Below are 19324 nucleotides of genomic sequence, written 5' to 3'. Positions count from 1 at the left end.
AATTACTACTTTCATCTCTTTTATTTTTCAGCTCTCTCTTGCCTTTTCTTTTACCTGTTCCCCCTCCTCCCTCCATTAATGACAGCCACAGGCAGGGTCCTGCTGACATTAAGTACTGAGAGACTAACTACCCTCACTCTACATCTTTGCTTTTGAAACCTTATTTCTATGTCAGGATACATTCATTTCAAATTCCAGTTGTTTGTTTTTGTTAATCCTCACCCGAGGATATTTTTTCCATTGGTTAAAAAAACATTTTTTAATTGATTTTAGAGAGGAAGGGAGAGGGAGAGAGAGAGAAATATCAATGATGAGAGAGAATCATTGATTGGCTGCCTCCTGCACACCCCACAGTGGGGATTGAGCCTGCAATCTAAGTATGTGCCCTGACAGGGAATTGAACCATGACCTCCTGGTTCATAGGCTGACGCTCACCAATGAGCCACGCCAGCTGGGCCACTGAATTTTTTTTTTTAAGAGACAGTGGAAGGGAGTGGGAGAGATAGAGAGAAACATCGATGTGAGAGACACACATCAGACACATCGATTGGTTGCCTCCCCGCATGTACCCCAAGGGGAGACAGAAATGGAGTTTGCAACCGAGGTATGTGCCCCGACCAGAATAGAATCCGAGACCCTTCAGTTCACAGGCTGATGCTCTAACCACTTAGCAAAACCAGCTAGGGCTCAAATTACATTCTAACTGAGACAGGTTTTTTTCTTAAAATGAGTTCCTTATCAAATCATGTTCCTATCAAGAATTTTCAATGGTTCCCCCATTACCTTTAGAATAAAAAAGCTCATACACATTGGCTTGGTATTTCAAAGCCTTCTGCAATATTATCCCAATCTACCTTTTAAATTGTTTCTCTATTTTTGAATATGAAAGAATACTTTACATTGGCTAGATTCCTTTGATACCTCTCTTTTAAAGATATCACAATCATTCCTATCTCTATACCTTTGTTTCCTCCTAAAAATACCCTAATCTGTGCCAATTCAAATCTTACCCATTTTTAAGGCTTAGTTCAAATCCTACACCTTCATGAGGCTCACTCTAATCACACTAGTCCTCAGAATGCTCTTACTCTTGAATTCATATGGTACATGTGTCTGTACTACTTATATGTCACTTAAAAACGTGACATACCACATTATAGTGTTAATTTTATGTGCAATTATCTTCTCTCCCTAAATAGATTTTACAAATGTGCTAACTCCCCATATACATATGGAGATATGTATGTAGCAGAAATTCAATACATATTTTGAGTGACTTTTGTTTAAGAAACACTGACAACTAATTTATAAGTTTTACTCTTCCTCTTGGCTTTACAATCAAGGAAAAAAGAGTGCTGAGAGCAAAACGGATCAATTGAGGGTCTGCTACTTTTATATATGAGGAGAAAAGAAGTTTCTTAAAAAATGTATTTTTCTCCAATCATTAAATACCTCCTAAAAATCTATTTTCAGGAAGAATTCTATATTAATCAGAAGAGCCAGCAACTTTCAAACATTCCAAAAATGTTAAATATGAAATTATCACCTTCCCAAGACCACTGATAAGATCAATAATGATTCAAAACAATAACACTGATTCAAAATACTTGTTAATTTACACATTGGTTTAATATAGCTATCTACTGTACACACATCTTATATACATATTCTCCTAAAAGGATATTGTCTTAGCCCGACCAGTGTGGTTCAGAGGTTGAGTGTCGACCTATGAACCAGGTCATGGTTCGATTCCTGGTCAGGACACATGCCCAAGTTGTGGGCTCGATCACCAGTAGGAGGTGTGTAGGAGGCAGTGATCAATGATTCTTTCTCATTATTGATGTTTCTCTCTCTCTCCCTCTCCCTTCCTCTCTGAAATCAATAAGAAATACATTTAAATAAATAGAAACAAAATAAAAAAATAAAAGGATACTGTTTTAGATAGATAGTTCCTAGCAAACAAAGGCTCAATTTACAGACTTTTGCTTGAGATATTATGCAAAACTAAGTGCTTAATAATGTGAAAAATTTAATCTTGCCTGAACCTAGTCCACACACTGGGTTAGAGCTCACATAATACTCTGCATTGACTTTCATAGCACAAAGCACAATTGTAATTAATTATGTAATAATTTGGTTTTGTCCATCTTCTCACTATAGATTTCATTAGGGCAGAGACTTATTTTTCTCTACTATATTTCTGGTGCCTCGCACATGCCTGGAGTAACAGGTGCTCAATAACAATTATGAATTAATAAACTGCAGCAGATGCCCTCTGAGGGATGACTGGATGTGCAACTCAAAATATATATAATTGATGAAGAGGTAAAAGAAAGTCATGACGTTTGCTAAATTCAGAGGTAGAAGAGGTTAAAGAGGTACAGATGAGAAGAAAAATCATACCACCTTACAAAACATTCTGAGAGGTTAACACAACAGAGGTGAAAGCAGACTTCAAAAAGGACATAATTTCCATGAAAAAACATGTCAAATATCAAGTCACAGAGTTTTCCTGGGACTTTAATGGAGGCTTAGTATGAAAGGAGGTGTAACTACCTCCCCCCACCAACTACGCAGGATTGACAAAATTGCGCAGTGGGGAGGGAGATACGTACTGGGCGAATGTCTGCTGAGCTCCAGCTGTGGTCTCTCCAGGCTGCTCTGAAAGTCAGGAGGCAGCAGGGAAGCCACTCCCTCAGGATGGATCATCTCGTCCTCCGACTCAGCTGAAGCTTCTGCAAAGTACAGATTGGGTCGGGGCAGGGAGGGAGTGAAGGGCTCAGCATGTGGGAATATGTAGAGGAGTGAAGGAGGTCAGGCAAAGTCATGGATACAGAGTATATACTAAAAAGAGTGCTGTACATAGAGAAAAATTCCCTAGGATTAAGCTCTACCTCATCTAAAAGGGTGGCTTAATTTACTTATTACTCTTCCTGTTGGCAGGAATCCTTTTATAATAAGATAGTCAAATTGTCTTCTTCCCTGACAAAGGTAAATAGTAACTCACTTGGCATAAACTATCAAAGCAAATAAAATAGTCTTAGGCTGACTTATTCTCGAAATTGCCTAAACAGGCCCATCTACTCAGTTACAGGAACAAGAATGAAGAACTCCTTGTAAGAAGTGACAGTCTGGGCTTACCTTCAAGTTCTGCAGCTTCTCGAGCTTCACGTTCCAGACGCTGCCTAAGTAGCTCCTGCTGCTTTTCCAGATACTGCTTTATGAAACTGTTCTGGCTCATTTCCTCGCCAATCTGTGTTGAGGACATGAAAAAAAAAAGTCTAGGAAAGCAAACTAGGAAAATGCAAGGAAGAAAATTCCATGGAGCAAAGGTCTACCCCTTATATCTGGACTCAAGAAAGATGATTAAAATGTTGGATGGCTTCTTTTTAAGCGACTTTTATGTTGAAGATAAAAATAAATGGTCCTATGGTTCACAAAAAATGGCAAAAAGAGGAACTGCACATAATTTCTTATTTTAAATATTCAGTTCCCATCCAAAAAGTAATGCACAACTTAAAATACAAATTCCTGTAAAAGTATGTCTTTTAATCTAAATTTTTAGATAATAGAAAATATTATCTAAAAATAATCTAAATTTTTTAGTAATATCAAGAAATAAAAGGGGAAAATACTAGGTCATACTATTTCATCTTCTATTGTTAACAAAAGACCAATCTCTACCTATCCAGGGAACAGTTTAACATCTCCAAAATTCAAGTACAGGACTTAAAATATATGAAAGCAAGAGACTAAATAAAGGGATATCCATTCAGCTTTAGACAGAGTTCTAAGTCCATTTTCTTTGGGTGATAAGAAATACTTGGTAACAATATTTAAAATGCAGTTGCTTAATTCTTCCCATCCTTTTTTTTGCAACACAGACTCCCACATCAATCTTCTGCCCTTCAGCTTTCTCTCCACAAGTCCCCCACCCGAGAGAGCCTTCTTGCTTGGCAACTGTTATTAGAACTCCAGAAAAAGGAAAAAATCTAAATACTTTCTATGTTACTAGTCATCTTTCCTAAGCATAGTAAATGTTTGCCTTCACCTAAAATATAGATGAGTTTCTTGGTACTCAATGGACATTGATGAAGTGCAGGTTGCACATATTAGAGAATATATGTATTAATTGCAAAAGTTATAATAAAAGCAAAGCTTCAAAGACTAAAATGCAAAAGGAATATAATCATAAACTGATTAATTTATGCAGTGTCTTATGCTTAACTAAACCTCTGTAAACGGGCTATATTATAATACAGCTTAATGAGGCGATAACAAGGGAATAAGAATTTTTCCACAGTATCTTGGGACTTCATCTAGTACTGGAGCTGCACATCACTGCAATAACAAAGATCTGGATTTTTCCTTTAAGTGCATGACACACTACAATGATGAGATTTTAAAACGGAAAAGAATCTTAAGAGATCATACAGTCTAAGATAGAGCTAAAATGTTAGCTTTTAAGGTGGTTTTTTTTTTTTTAAACTGTGGAATGATTTCTTCTAAAAAAATCTTATGCAAAAACTCAATATACAAACCAGACAAAAATAGATCTAATTTAGTTTAAGAGAGGAGTGTGAATCTCTGCTTACTTGGGACTAATGTATCTTCCCCAGAAGCCCCCAAAAAGCAACTCCACAAAACCCCAGCAGAGTAGTTATAGTACTATGGATCTAGTTCAACCTCTTTATCTTATACACAGGGAAGTTGAGGAAACCAAGGCTTCCAAAGGTTAAGTATGCCCTAAGTAACAGAATAATTAATAATGTTTAGGAGTAACTTCATGGTTAGTATTAACACTTTTAATGGTGGATGATTTCCAAAAGATTGAATTCTTAGAAAATCTATGTCAACACAGTATTTCCTTAGCCAAGCATTTTCCTTACATTTTATATCTATATTCAAAGACCACTATTTTCCCCAAATCAATGGCAAATAAATGACTTCAGATCCCAGTACAACACTTAATCAGTTGGAGCCACATTTTTTCCGCACACACCATTTCAAGTATCAGAAATCAACTAACATCTCCTCTGATTCTGTTCTTGAATTCTTTATTAGAATTCAACTGTCCTGGTATGAGGACATTTCTGACCAAGGGAACTTAGGAAATATTGGTAAGGAATTAAGCATCAAACATACATCGTGTCCTTCCAGGTATCTGTGCATCTAAAGAGTCTACCCCATCTAATAACCTGCTTTCTTACCTGGGAATTGGGCTGAAATGCAGCATGGGGCGTTGAGTGTTTCTGTAAATTTTCTAGCATTAGAGCCTGATATAGAAAAGGGCAAAAAGTCAGAAAATAGGAAAAGAAAACAAACACCCACCCCTCCCTCAATCTCTTCGTTAAGTGCAATAACTAACCATACACATTTAAACTGTACTCCTTTTCCAGGGACCTAAAAAGCCCTTCACTAATACTGTTCTCATTTATCTTCAGAAGACCCTTAAAGGTAGCCATGGTTACTGCTCCCAAATGTACAGAGGTAGAATGTAGGCACACAAGAGACAATCAGGGACTTGGCTATGTAACAAAATCAGTGACAGAACCAGTGCTATGATCCCTATTATCTTCTGCACTTCTGACTAGTGCTCCTTCTAAATCTGACCCTGCAGGTAAAATTACTTCAAATACTCAAATCAGCTTCAAATACATGAAACCAACATGGGGCTGCTGGCTGTGGGCTGATTGAATTACTAGGTCAAACAGTTACCCAGGAGTAGATCTACTCGAGATTCTTTCCAAAAAAGTGACACGTAGATTTAGCAAATTTAAAAATTTTCAAAAAGGAGACTACAGAACAGAACGAGCTCAGACTCTGTAAACTATGCTCCAACACACACACACACACACACACACACACACACACACACACACGAGCGCGCGCGCCCGCACAAGAAATGTCAGCTTATGTATAAGCAACGGTCTGCCAACTTAACCCTTGAGCCAACCCAGCCCTAATGCTACCCACCACATGTCCTAATTAACCCTTATTAAAACCAAGACATCCTCATCTTCCCTCCATTCACACAAACCTGTACACACCAATCCCCCCATCCACCTCATGGTTATCCCACCCTAACTTACTCAAACCTATTCAAAATCCCCAACATATACCAACCTGCCTCACCTCTCACCAATATTCACCAAACTCCAATCTACTCAAATTGCTTTTGAATGCCCTGTAAATTATACACCCCTCTCTAACCATGTCCCTTCAAATTAAGGATTCTCTTCACCTCACCCCCTAAATAATCAGACACCTTGACTCTACTCCAATCCTATTATTTGGGATACCGATACCAAGCCCATCAACCCCTCCGCCTAACTATACCCCTAACTCCGACCCAGCCCAACCCGCCCCCCCCTTAAGCCAGCAACGCCGGTGGTTGTAGTGGGATTTAACTCCTTCTGCAGCGCATGCGCCGAAACCACAGACACAAACAAGGAGCGGGTGGGGGCAGGAGGAAGGAGCTTAAGACACTCCGGGAGAGTAGCGCGCACCCTCCCATTTTGGGCTCGCGCCGCTGCCGTTAAGGCGGGAACCGGCGCTATCTCAATTCCAATGCGAGCCTCGCCAACCACCGTGCGCGCGGCTCCGGAGGTTCGCGCTGGCGGCCTGAGCGAGCTCGCGCCGAGCCCGGACACTGCGCCTGCGCCGCGGCAGAGACTCGTCTCTACCGGGTCCGCTCCCCTCCGACACCCCGGCAAGGCCGTCTCCTCACCCCTTTGAGCCGCTTGACCAGGGCACTCTTCTGCCCACTCTTGGCTAGGCCTCGTTGCTCCAGTGCGGCCTTCAGGTCGGTCACCCGCAGCGCCTGAAGAGGCTTCCCGTCCAGAGTCACCTCCTCCAGCTCCGCCATCTTGCGTGAGGTACTCGGGTCCGTCCCGACGGCTTCGGGCATCTTCGGTAATTTCCGCCAACGCCCTTCGAACGTACCGATCTGACCCCGCCCACTGCTGTAGTCAACCCCTCGATTACCACTCAGAACTCTCCGGGTTCCTCCGGAACTGCTCGGGTGTTTCCGTCTCCACATCGGCACCAATCGGTTCTCTCCATCCTAGATGCTCCCCCCTCCCTCGCCCTGCTTTTAGAATTCGGTTATCTCCGTTTCACCGAGGCTTTGAATCGAATCTATTCGGAAGCCCTCGACTTTGGCATAACCATGATCGGAGTTACTCGGCTCTCTTCGGACCTAAAGCTGAGGCGCTGAGGTGCTTGGGTGTTTGGAGCTGGTCCGGGACCGGAAGTGCGTGGGCCGTCTGGCTGGCCTTGCTTAGGGTTTTCAGGAAACATGGAAGCGGTGGCGATAGTTGGAGCCTAAGTACTCTGATGGTCTCTCGGTGCCCTGTGAGAGGAAAGGGGAGGTAAGCGGGGTAGAAGCCCCTCCCTGGGCTGGGTGAGACTCGGTGTTTGCGGGTCACCCTCGTAGGGCAAGTCTCCCGCTCTTCTACGGAAACAGTTGCCGCCTCCCATCCTATTAAATCCCCACCACTCCCATCTAAGGCTACGTTGTTCTTTCATACTTTGAAATGCCAGGCTTGGTGGCCTCCAAAGTGGGCAAGTGGCAGCACCGTGTCTTCGGACTCAGATTGAACTAATTCATGATCACTGAACTTGAGTTTGCCATGGAAGCCATGTCTCAAGACTTGGGAAAGTTCTCTCTTTCCTCGAAAAGGAGATTCAAGTTCCTTTCTGAGGAATTGCTTCCTGTTAAGGCCACTGAAAAAAAGACAACCTCTCCCAGGACTGTTTTGGTACTGAACTGATGTTACTGCTTGGGGGTTCCTTTCTTTCTTACTGCAAATAATCCAATTTGCAGTAGAAGAAACACAAACAGTAAAATAGCTCATATACAATAGTAGTTTAAGGTTTTCATTGTTGGAGATTCAATTATGGGCCTTGAAAACTATTCAAGTTGGCTGACCTTCTAGTTGCATTAGTGATGCAAATCAGTGTCAGGGTATCAACAGGTATTATATTAACTTTTTAAAATTTGATTTTAGAGAAAGGGAGAGAAACAGAGAAACATCCATTGGTTGCTTCCCAAACGTGTTGTGAGCAGGAATTGAACCTGCAACCTGGATGTGTGCCGTGACCAGGAATCGAATCTGCCATGGGAGGACACTACAACCAACTGAGCCACCTCCCCAGGGTTCAATAGGTAGTATATTAAACATTAAGGAAAATTTTTCAAAGACATGAATTGTCATCTACAGCAGTGTAGTAACACTGTTAGATCCCTAAGCCACTAAACCAACTAGACTTTTTTCAGTCTTATATAAACAGATTATTTTCTTGTTTTTCTTACTCTGTTATCTTATTTTGGGCCAGGCGCCCATCACTTATTCTGCTCTTTTAATTTTTTCCTGGTGCTTTACAGGAAGTATAAGGAAGTAATGGATGTTATGAAATTCTTGGCATATTTTAGAAGTAATATGCACATATATATATATATATGCACAGTAGTGCCCCTGTGCAAGGATTTGTGCAATTAGAAGGTGCCTGGCGGGGTGGGATGGGCTGGACGAGCCCTGGAGCCAACCTCCCTCGGTCCCTCCCCAGACGGCTGCACCTGGGGCAGCACATCGGCTCGAAGGGCATCAGTGGAGAGAGTGGGGTCCCTCCAGCAGGTGGAGTCCCTTGGCCCAAGGGGTCCCGGATTGCAAGAGGGCAGTTCTCGGGTGACACACCCAGAATCAGGCTCCCTCCTCTCTGGTTCCAGGGTGCATAACCCGAGAACCGCTGCTGCCAAGTGACCACAGCTTGGCAGCTCCTGAGTTGAGCATCTGCCCCCTGGTGGTCAGTGCGCATCATACCTACTGGCCAGTCGGATGGTCGCTTAGCCATATATATATATATATATGTAAATATTATATAATGGTTTTATTTCCCCTTCACTGTTGATATTGCTGGAATGATTAGTATCTAGGTCCTCCCTGACCAGCTGCATGTACTTGATTAAAAAATGGGTTCCTTTTTTTTCACTTAGGGAAGATGTGATAGACCAACATTAATAATTGTTTTTTTTCCTTTACTCAACATGAAACATAGGAATAGGCAGGAGAAAATTAGCAAGAAATGTATTGGAGAAGCTGGAATTATTGAGGGTCAAGGAACAGCAGGGAAAGAGGAAGAGAAGAAAAAAGAAAAGAGAGGTGGAAGGGGTCAAACAAAACAGAAGACTGGCACAAAAGGTTACCATAGCCACAATTCCCAGAGCAAAGATGTATGTAACAAGAGTATTTGGCCTTGCAGATTGGAAATTGATCTTAAAGAAGCACAAATATCTTTTTCCCTGAAAAATTCTCCTGTGGTGCCAAAGTAACAAGAGGATGAAATCATCATTCAAGGAGACTTTACAGATGACATAATTGATGTCATTTAGGGAAAATAGCCAGATGTTGATCATGATAGCATCAAACATCTTGGAGAAGTGAAGAAGTGATTTTTAATTATCTAAACTGAGAGTTGATGGGCAAAGGGAAAGAGATTTTTTGAGAAAATATATATTTATCCTACAGTGTAAACTACCCTTACCCTTGGCATTTTCACAGTTCTGTACAAGGCTGCTTTTTTTCTTTTTTTTTCATTGCTATAGTCTAATAAACAAGGGAGAATCATGCTTATGCATGAAATAGAATTTAGTCCAAAAATTTTGGTCACTTGCCCAACCAGTGTGGCTCAGTGGTTGAGCATTGAACTATGAATCAGGAGGTCATGGTTTGATTCCCGGTCAGGGCATATGCCCAGGTTGTGAGTTCAATCTCCCTTCCTCTCTGAAATCAATAAAAATATATTAAAAAAAAATTTTTTGGTCACTTGAAAAAGTGTTGGTTATTTTTAGATTATAAGAATGATGGAGGGAAACAGTGGTTAGGGAGAGTAATAGGTTTGAAAAAGAGAGGAAGGTTGGCAAATATAAAATGAAGTTATTCTTGAATGATTTCTCTAAAGTAGTTGGATAACAACTGAAATAAAGGACCCTGTTTTCCGGTAAATTTGTTTACCGGAATTAATTAATTAATTAATTGAATTGGTAATTTTCTTTCTTTAAAATATATTTTTACTGATTTCAGAGAGGAAAGGAGAGGGAGAGAGAGAGAGAAACATCAATGGTGAGAGAGAATCACTGATTGGCTGCCTCCTGCACGCCCCATGCTGGGGTTTGAGCCCACAACCTGGGCCAGGCAAAGTAATTTTCTTTTTAGATGCTGATTGAATGTGATAAGGTTCCTTGTTGTTGGGAAGTTATATTTTAGTTGATCTATCTAAAGAGTATATAACTGCTTTTATGTTTCAGGATGCCACTGGAATCATCTTCATCTTCGGTGCAGCTGTCCTTCCCATCTCTCTTACCCTCAGTGCCAGGCAATTCTATTAACTCTCCCCTTCCCCCAATGTCTTACATCACTTCCCAGGAAATGAAGTGTATTCTTCACTGGTTTGCCAGTTGGTCAGGTCCCCAGCGTGAACGTTTCCTACAAGACCTGGTAACTAAAGCAGTGCCAGGAAAGTTACAGCCATTGCTAGAAGGTCTGGAGCAACTTAGTGTGTCTGGAGCCAACCGACCACCTTGTATCTTTGAGTGCCAGCTGCGTCTTTGGGATCAGTGGTTTCGAGGTTGGGCTGAGGAGGAGCGCAATGAGTTTGTCAGGCAGCTGGAGGTCAGTGAGCCAGACTTCGTGGCCAAGTTTTACCAAGCAGTGGCTGCTACAGCTGGTAAAGACTGATGGGCATTAAAATCAGAGAAGAGAACTATAGTTGATGGAGCCGAAACTACAACTCTACAGTGAGAACTTCAGATGTGCCACTTAAAGGTCTGGGGATGGTATCCTGATTCACTGACTGAGCTTGCTGACTAGTACAGGCCTGGTTATTGCAATGTTTACAGCACATCCGCTGGACTACTAGTGTAAATGTGTTCCAGCTAAGCAAATCCAGAGTAGCAGTCTGCCTCTAGCTTACTTCTTTCCAGGAGATGTCAAACCCTCAAGAATTTAATGGCTTTTGCAACTATAACCAAACGGCACCTACACATAATTCAAGCCTACTGCTGGCCCATGGGGATATAAAGTAGAACTTTCCTACTCCAGAAGCCGGAGAGAAGGACAATAAAAGGTCCCGTTTTTGTATTTAGCTGGATTCAGATGTCTGGTTTCACCTCCCTTAGCAGATTCAGGCACAATTATGTGACATCCTAACTACTAGCTTTCCTGTGATGATTTAGAAAAAATTATGGAAAAATCAGAAGAGGGAGATAATTAGTTATTCCTTCCTCCACACTGATGTGTGTTTGAATCCAAATAGTGATGACTTTTTCCAAAAGCATATGTGATATGCTTGGAGCTGTTAGAAGATATTCTGTAAGTTTGCTCTATAACAATATGAAAAAAAGTGACATTCTTTAGAGGTTGAAATGTTTATTTTTTTTTAATCAAAATAAAGAATGAATCTTTGGAATCATAAGTCTCTACCTTTTTTTCATTGCAAACCCAGTATGAAAAGAGGCATTCTGAGAAAAGTAGAATTAAGTGTAGATAGTAGATTGACTCCCATCCAGTTGTCTTCCAAGAAATAATCTATCCTGCCCCCACCATGCTCTGGGTAACATCACACCTCCCTTATTCCTCCAAATGAGCCCCTTGTGCTTTGGAGCTCTGATGAATGGTAAGGGGCAGATGGTCCCACCTGAAGAGTAGCTCGTTTCTGATAGGCCACGGTTCCCAGTGCACCCACCAGGATAAGCAGCATTAGGCAGAGCACTATTGACAGACCTAGATGGGTCATGGAGGAATTATGACCCGAAGTAACCAGGAACCTAGGAACATAGAAGTAATATTTGGCTTGGAATAATGCCTAGGCTTAGGAGGTGAAGGGCTTTACCTTTATTATCATACATAGAGCTATAAAACCCTGCTTTATCTAAACAGAAAAGAGTGACTAGAACCTGAAAATAGGAATATGACCAATATCCGTCTTGAGCATCTTAGATTGTTGGAAGGAGACTTGACAGTGAGGGAAGTGGCCTAAGGGGAAGGCTGGCTAAACTGGTGTTTAGATAGTTAGACATGGTGCCTGGATAGTGCTTAAAAAAGGGAGGGGGGCCGAAACCGGTTTGGCTCAGTGGATAGAGCGTTGGCCTGCATCTGGAGGGTCCCAGGTTCGGTTCCGGTCAGGGGCGTGTGCATTGGTTGCGGGCGCATCCCCGGTGCGGGGTGTGCGGGAGGCAGCTGGTCGGTGTTTCTCTCTCATTGATGTTTCTGGCTCTCTATCCCTCTCCCTTCTTCTCTGTGAAAAATCAATAAAATATATTTTTTTAAAAAAAAGGGAGGGATCCCTATGTCCTAGAGATGGGGGAACTCCACTATCATGATGAGAGGGGTGTCCTATAATGATAGGCCTGAGATAATCATGTCAGGGATCCTTATTTCCTGAAATAACCCTGTCTAAACTCCTGTATACACATGAGTAGGTGCTTAATAAATACAATTTCAAACATCTGGACTAGGAATTGGGAAAAACATCTACTTGCAATGTTGTCTTACTTGCTATATTCTGTGGTAAAGTTGGCTCCTCCATAATATACTTCTAGAGGCTTCTTCTGGAGAGTCAGGGTCAGGGCCCTGTGCAGCATACCAACCGAAGGGCCTTGGCAACCAGGGGACTTCCACAGATGCACAGTGAACACCAGATGAGTGGTAATTGAAGGGCTGTGGAAATAGCACCTAAATAGACATTTGGCTCTATTAATGGAGCGCTAGTCCCTGGAAGGCTATATCTCATGAAATCTCATGAAACATGCAGGTTTAGGAGTGGGATGAACAGAAAATCTCCAGAAGACAGTTGTGAAGTAAAGGACTTAAGCATTCTCTATGGCCCATCATAAAAATCCTCAGCCTGAATTGCCCCTTTTTACCTTCCAGTGCCTCCTCTGCTCACCAGAGCCTGTAGGATTGCTTCAGTCAACTCTTCTCCTTCTTCCTTCCCTAGGGAATGGCCTGGGGGCCCAGCTAATCCGAAAGACAGCCTGAATAACAGGTCTTGGGTTGAAAGACTCTTAGGTGGGGAAGTAACAGCATCTGTATCTTCATTAGTCTGACACAGCCGACCCCGGGGACAGAAGAGAAGACCATAGTACCCAGGTATCTGAAAGGAAACATGTAGCAGGTTATAGTCAGTTACTTGCTCAAGTCCTCCTAAGAAAAATGTACAGTCTAGATCAGAATCTTGGGCTCAGTGGCTACTTAGTAAAAAATGAACAGAAAACAGTTTGGTTATACCACTGTACAAACATTTCCAAGTTTCTTTTTGCCAGTGTGTTACAGCTTTTTCACCTATGACACCCACCTGAATAGCCTTTCCTGGAGGGCATGAAACCCAGGGGGATCCCTCCAACTGCACCTTGTAGGCTCCCCTCTCTGTGCATTGATGTAAGTAGCAGTGGCCAGTGAGCTCCTCTTCCTTCAGGTGTGGCATCTGAGAGGGATGTCTGACCTTGTCCCCAGGGAGCAGTTGTGATGTGAGGTTGGAAAGGAAGCAACGACTCTGGGAATGGTAGATCTCCCCATGGGGATTCTCTGCCCCAGGTGGGAATCCATTTTCCTTTTTCCAGCATTCACTCTGAAGAGCAGGGCAGAAGGTAGAGTAGTGTTTGTCCCGATGTCTTTGAAGTTGACTCCTCTCTAGGTCCACTCAGTTTCACTCTGTTTTCTAATCTACTCACCCGGTTGGCCAAGGGCTTGTACATGCGGCAGCCTTCCAGCACAGGGTCTGAAGAGCAGCTTCCCTTGTCCAAGTGCAGGTAGTGGCAGCCCAGTCCACTGTATGGGAGAGATGGGAGAGTGACACTTGGATCACTGACAGCTGCCCAGCCCCTCAGCCACTCAGCACACACACACCTGCCAGTACAGAAGAAGTCTGAGGAGCCAGTCCCACATGTGGTCACCAGGCCAAATTCCAGGCCAGATCCTGTTTGAGAGAGAGGGAGAAAGAGCATTCAAAACAAATGAAGCCCCAAACATCCTCCAGTGCTAGCTATGCTTACAGCCTCCATTACATCTTAGCAGCAGATATTCTTTCCAGCCTCTCTCACTTCCCCCAAGCTGACTTCGGTCATGTGTGCCCTCTGTGATGCTCCCTTATTTCTCTCTCTTTTTTAAAAAAATATATTTTATTGATTTTTTACAGAGAGGAAGGGAGAGGGATAGAGAGTTAGAAACATCGATGAGAGAGAAACATCGATCAGCTGCCTCCTGCACACTCCCCACTGGGGACGTGCCCGCAACCAAGGTACATGCCCTTGACCGGAATCGAACCTGGGACCCTTCAGTCCGCAGGCTGACGCTCTATCCACTGAGCCAAGCCAGCTAGGGCTCCCTTATTTCTCACCATGGCCCCACAACAGCTCCTCTGCAGCACTGTGGTTGACTTGATACCAGCCTGAATCTTTGAAAGCAGCAAGAGTGATTGGGTCTAGTCGAGTGCGCTGGGCACCGTCGAAGATAGCGGTCATTATAGAGCCTTGGAGTAGTCGGGCCTCCCAGTGTGAAGACAAAGGGCCCTACTGGAAGAGGTAGCTGGTTGCTACCTGGCTGCTCCCTCTTCCTTCCATCACCCCAAGGTGTTCTTATTCTTACCTCTTCTTCCAAGGGGGCACCCAGTGAAACCCCTGGCACTCCCAAGTGTTTAGCCAGGCTGTGGCTAACAGCTGGGGTGGTGAGAAGCAGCTGTCCCCACTCATCTCGCCTTGTCACCTGTTGCCTTGTAGAGCAGTTCTCTCCAACTGAGCACAGAAAGGGGAGAAGGCAATATGAGGAAAGGTGAGGTAGAATTGGAAGGAAGAAGTTCGTGAGATAGTAGTAATTCCTTGTAGTTGACATTGTGGGAAGGCCTCTTCCTCATTCCTCTCCTTTACCGCTGGGTCCTGAGGGGCAATCCCGCCACTTCTTGAAGAGTTGTCCAGAGAAACCCAGGGCATGGAGCAATTCGTGTAGTGTGGCCTAAGGACAAATGACAGCAGAGTGAGGGAACTGGGTTTGCAACAAGATTAGCCAGCCACTCTATAGCCCCTCTGCCCCATCACTTCTTAGAAATTGAGACACCTTCTATTCCATCCCCCCCCCTTTTTTTTTTCTGTAAGAGAACATTTGTTTGGTAAATCACAGAGTTAGAAGTAATTCCTAGAAAGAAATGGGTTTAGGAAACAAGTTATTGAGATAATGAAAGGATCCTTGGAGCTTGGGAATGAGAAAGCTAATGGTAACTTGCCTTGGGTGGGGAGGTGGAGGAGGAAGGGAAGGGAAGGGAAAGAAAAGGCAAGAAAAAGGAAGGGAAGAGAAAACTAGGGAAAGGCATGGGCGGTGTGCTCTGGGGAGGGAGAGAGCCTATTCCATCCTTAATAGGTTCTTCAACTTCATGGGAAGCTGAGTGACCTGCCCCACCTCACCCAACCTGTCACTATACAACAGTCACCATGACGATGTCACTATGGTTGAGGCTGGGGCTGGTGAGATGTTGGGCACAGTAGACAATGGTACCAGCAAGGGGCCTGTCTTCTGAGTCCAGTTGGCAGCAGGCAGCATAGGCAATGACAGAGGGCTGTGGATGGATGAGTCAGGACAATGTATGGGAAGAAAGGAGAGAAGTGGGGTAACACAGAAGAAATCTTCCTGAAAATGGAGGTTCAGTGTTACCAAGGGATGGTATAAACTTTAGAGGGTTTTTAACCCTCACCCAAACTTCATCAGCATGTCCAAAGTTACGCCAAATAAGCACAATTTAATAAAAACTGCTTTTATGCGCCTTGCCCCTCATTTAAAATTAAGAGAGGCAGAGTAGGGAAAAGGGATTTGATTTGAACCTCACCTCTCGGTGGCACTTGGAAGTGTGGGCAACCCGCACATACAGGAGAAAATCAGTATTTTGGACGCCAGGCCCATCTGGCTGGACCAGTTGCGGGGGACCCTGCTCTGGCCACAAAGCATAACCATGGAGATGGGCATCAGGGATCTGGCCGGGAGTGAAATGTGACATCTAGATTAGCAGGTGTGCTGGAAGACATGGCAATAGGAAACTGGGTACTAGGAGTGAGGGGAAAAGAGTTTCTATGTCTAGTGTGTCTTAGTGTCACCTAGGCAGCTGGTCAGAATAAGGAATTCTACCGTCACCCACCCTACCCCAAATCTCTGATTTAATAAATTGCCAAGGGACACAGGGCTCAGGAACCTGTACTGCAAGGGAGCACATTAAGTAATTCTGATGCTGTTGGTCTTGGAGAGATCTAAGCAGGCTCTAGATCTGCAGATCTCCAACGCTGAGAATTTAATCTCACCTTTGCACCCAGGCAACTTTCTCCTTTGTACCCTGGGTTCAAGAGGCTGCATCTGCAAAGAATGAATATCTGTAGGTAAGCTGGAGACATTTCTGGGTGCCCTGAAGAGGTATTGTACACATTCACAACGACATGAACTCACCTGTGGTAGTTTGGAGTATCTGGGTCTCCCCAGACAGCATGGCAGTACTGTGCAGGGTCTCGGCTCAAAAGCAGGGGTCCTTGCACTGGAGGCACTAAACGAGATGAAAGGTCCATTTCACCGCAGTATCTTGGAGTTCCAGTTCCTCTTCTGTGGTGGTCTTCTGCCTCAGTTCCCTCTGTTCCTCAGCCCTCCCTGACTCCTGTTCTTCCACGCACCTGCCAGGACACCCTGGAGTCGCTGAGCAGCCTCTCTCACCGCGGCCAGGGCTCGGGATTCCCCACTCATCCCATCTCCCTCAGGATCCCAAGCTCCACCGGACACAGGGTCTCTTATATGGCAGGGTTGGATTCGGAGGGGCTGAGGATCACGAGAGCCAGGGAAGGTGAGGGGGGAAGAGCGGAAGTTCGAGGGGAGTTGGGAGGAAGGTGGCCTGAGAAGGCTCACAGACTTCTGTGTCTCGTCATGGAGACACCTGCGTGCGGCAGCCCCCAGCAGCAGCAGCAGCAGCAGCATCTCCTTCGGTGTCCTCCACAGCCTGCCCTGAGGCTCTCTCCTGGCCCCTCTTCCCTGCCTCACTTGCTTCTGGCTTTCCTTTCTTTACCCTCTCTCTGCATATCTCCTCCCTCCACTTTTGCTTATTTTTTTCAAGATGTGAGTGTTGTTGACTAAATCTACAATTCCTGCCAGGAGGTCGGATGTGAACCACAAGAGCCAAAGTTGTCTCTTCCCAGAGGCGCCAGGGTGGAGAGCTGGGTGAGGGGCAGTGTTATTCCCCAGGCCTGGCCCACCTATGAAGGAACTCACCTAATCAGCTTCCTTCTCTCATCCTAACTCCCCTGCCCTTCTTCTTCTTCTTTTTGAAAAATATATTTTTATTGATTTCAGAGAGGAAGGGAGAGGGAAAGAGAGATACATCAGTGATGAGAGAGAATCATTAATCGGCTATCTTCTGCACGCCCCCTACTGGGGATCAAGCCCACAATCCAGGCATGTGCCCTTGATCAGAGTCGAAGCCCGGACCCTTCAGTCCCCAGGCCAACGCTCTATTCACTGAGCCAAACCTGCCAGGGCTCCCCTGCCATTCTGAGTGGACAACCTCAGAACCTTCCCAGAACTAAAATGTGGATTTTAACATAATGGTGTGTGTGTGTGTGTGTGTGTGTGTGTGTGTGTGTGTGTGTAGTGGGACATTCTTTGCTTCATAGGTATCTGCCTAATTCAGTGATGGGCAACCTTTTGAGCTTGGTGTGTCAAACTTCGCCAAAAAACTGAGCATAACTCGGGTAGTGTGTCACTTTGAGGAAAAAACTAACTCCAAGACTCTAGTCGCAAATGTTTCATCCTCAGGAGCAGCAAATGTTCCATCCTCGGCATGCGGCCGCGTGTCATCAGAAATGGCTACGCGTGTCAGTGCTGACACGCGTGTCATAGGTTCGCCATCACTGGCTAGTTCATGGAGATGTGCAAATAGGGCACCTGCACTTCACTAGCCCCATATCAGAGCCGGGTGGACTCTAAACTGCCAGAGGTTGATGCATCTCCTCCATCTGTGTAGGAGACTTAGTAGGTGCTTAACAAATACATGTTAGGCCCTGGCTGGTTTGACTAAGTCAGTGGTCGGCAAACCGCGGCTTGCAAGCCACATGCGGCTCTTTGGCCCCTTGAGTGTGGCTCTTCCACAAAATACCACGTGCGGCGCACATGTACAGTGCGATTGAAACTCCGTGGCCCATGCACAGAAGTCGGTTTTCGGCTCTCAAAAGAAATTTCAATTGTTGTACTGTTGGTATTTGGCTCTGTTGACTAATGAGTTTGCCGACCACTGGACTAAGTGATTAGCGCATTGGCCTGGGCACTTAAGGGTCACAGGTTGGATTGCTGGTCAAGGGCACTTACCTTGGTTGCAATTTGATCCCAGGCCCAGGTGGAGGTGCATGTGGGAGGCAGCCAATTGATGTGTGTCTCTCTCCACACTGATATCTCTCTTTCTCTTCCCCCCTCCTTCATCCCTTCCGCTATCTCTAAAAATCAATGGAAAAATATCCTCAGGTGAGGATTAAAAAAACCCCAAAAAACAAAAACAACAAATATGCCCCAGCCGGTTTGGCTCAGTGGATAGAGCGTTGGCCTGCGGACTGAAGGGTCCCAGGTTCGATTCCAGTCAAGCCTGCACGAGTTGCAGGCTTGATCCCCAGTAGGGGGTGTGTAGGAGGCAGCCGATCAATGATTCTCTCTCATCATTCATGCTTCTCTCTCTCTCTCCCTCTCTGAAATAAATAAAATATATTTAAAAACAAATACCTGTTGGTTGACTGACAGCTCCAAGGAGAGGCTGTTGTATTCACAGAAGCCACTTACAGGCATGCGGGGAGGGAAAGGCGACTCTTAAAATGGACAGTGATGGAAAACATTCAAAGATGTCCTCACCGGACTCTTGGAACTCCCTTTGTTTTCTTTGCTCATTCTGTGCTTTCACATCCTGTTGACTCTGCCTGGATGCCCCTCCTTCCCTGCCTGCCTGGCTAATTCCTCCTACCTTCCCTGTAATTACTCTGGGAAGCCTTTCTTAACACCTCCAGCCAGAATTCCACACCTGCCAGAGGGGGAGGCCACCTCTCCTTCCTGCTCCCAACAGGACACTTGTCATCTTTTATAGTTGTGGCTCAGCGGCTCTCCCTCCACGTCCTGCACGCTTTCAAGGTGGGTGTGCTTCCGGGCTGGCTTTGTATCCACAGCACTCGGCATAGCTCAGAGGGCTTAGTCTTCAGTGTGCGGACAAGGAGCAGAACCTAACCCTATTATTTAACTTCTGAAGAGGCAGGTCCAGGGTGCAGTGACGT

The 19324-nt window shown here is 44.6% G+C and overlaps 3 protein-coding genes across 8 annotated transcripts in view; 1 reads left to right on the top strand and 2 right to left on the bottom strand.

Annotated features, from left to right (window-relative positions):
- ACIN1 (apoptotic chromatin condensation inducer 1) overlaps positions 1 to 7172 on the bottom strand; it is a 33954-nt gene extending 26782 nt beyond the window's left edge. For 2 of the 6 annotated variants that reach the window (XM_079769410.1, XM_079769411.1), the window contains exons 1-4: positions 6731 to 7172; positions 5211 to 5276; positions 3142 to 3253; positions 2616 to 2735 (exon numbers count right to left, since the gene is read on the bottom strand). In XM_079769410.1, the coding sequence (XP_079625536.1) occupies positions 2616 to 2735; positions 3142 to 3253; positions 5211 to 5276; positions 6731 to 7042 (610 nt within the window). In that variant the 5' untranslated portion in view covers positions 7043 to 7172. The remainder of the gene's footprint in view (positions 1 to 2615; positions 2736 to 3141; positions 3254 to 5210; positions 5277 to 6730) is intronic. The other 4 variants (XM_079769409.1, XM_079769412.1, XM_079769408.1 and 1 more) reach the window with 4 other exon arrangements.
- Positions 7173 to 7206: 34 nt separating this feature from the next.
- LOC307098536 (uncharacterized protein C14orf119 homolog) lies at positions 7207 to 11469 on the top strand. Its single transcript, XM_079769419.1, has 2 exons — positions 7207 to 7373; positions 10310 to 11469. Exons 1-2 carry the CDS (start codon positions 7339 to 7341, stop codon positions 10737 to 10739), a joined length of 465 nt encoding a protein of 154 aa, XP_079625545.1. The 5' UTR covers positions 7207 to 7338; the 3' UTR covers positions 10740 to 11469.
- Positions 11470 to 11590: 121 nt separating this feature from the next.
- CIROP (ciliated left-right organizer metallopeptidase) lies at positions 11591 to 16997 on the bottom strand (the record flags this gene model as incomplete). The annotated part of the gene is made up of 14 exons (XM_079769418.1): positions 11591 to 11827; positions 12555 to 12734; positions 12926 to 13155; positions 13357 to 13629; positions 13733 to 13829; positions 13908 to 13977; positions 14398 to 14569; positions 14646 to 14791; positions 14924 to 15008; positions 15481 to 15606; positions 15874 to 16017; positions 16340 to 16391; positions 16482 to 16566; positions 16700 to 16997. 14 exons carry the CDS (start codon positions 16995 to 16997, stop codon positions 11620 to 11622), a joined length of 2166 nt encoding a protein of 721 aa, XP_079625544.1. The 3' UTR covers positions 11591 to 11619.
- Positions 16998 to 19324: the final 2327 nt, after the last annotated feature.

The sequence above is a fragment of the Cnephaeus nilssonii genome (assembly GCF_951640355.1).
Source record: "Cnephaeus nilssonii genome assembly, chromosome: 4".
NCBI classification, from domain to species: Eukaryota; Metazoa; Chordata; class Mammalia; order Chiroptera; family Vespertilionidae; genus Cnephaeus; species Cnephaeus nilssonii.
The sequence above is the reverse complement of the archived record's forward strand: the minus strand, read 5'-3'. Positions and strand labels throughout refer to the sequence as shown.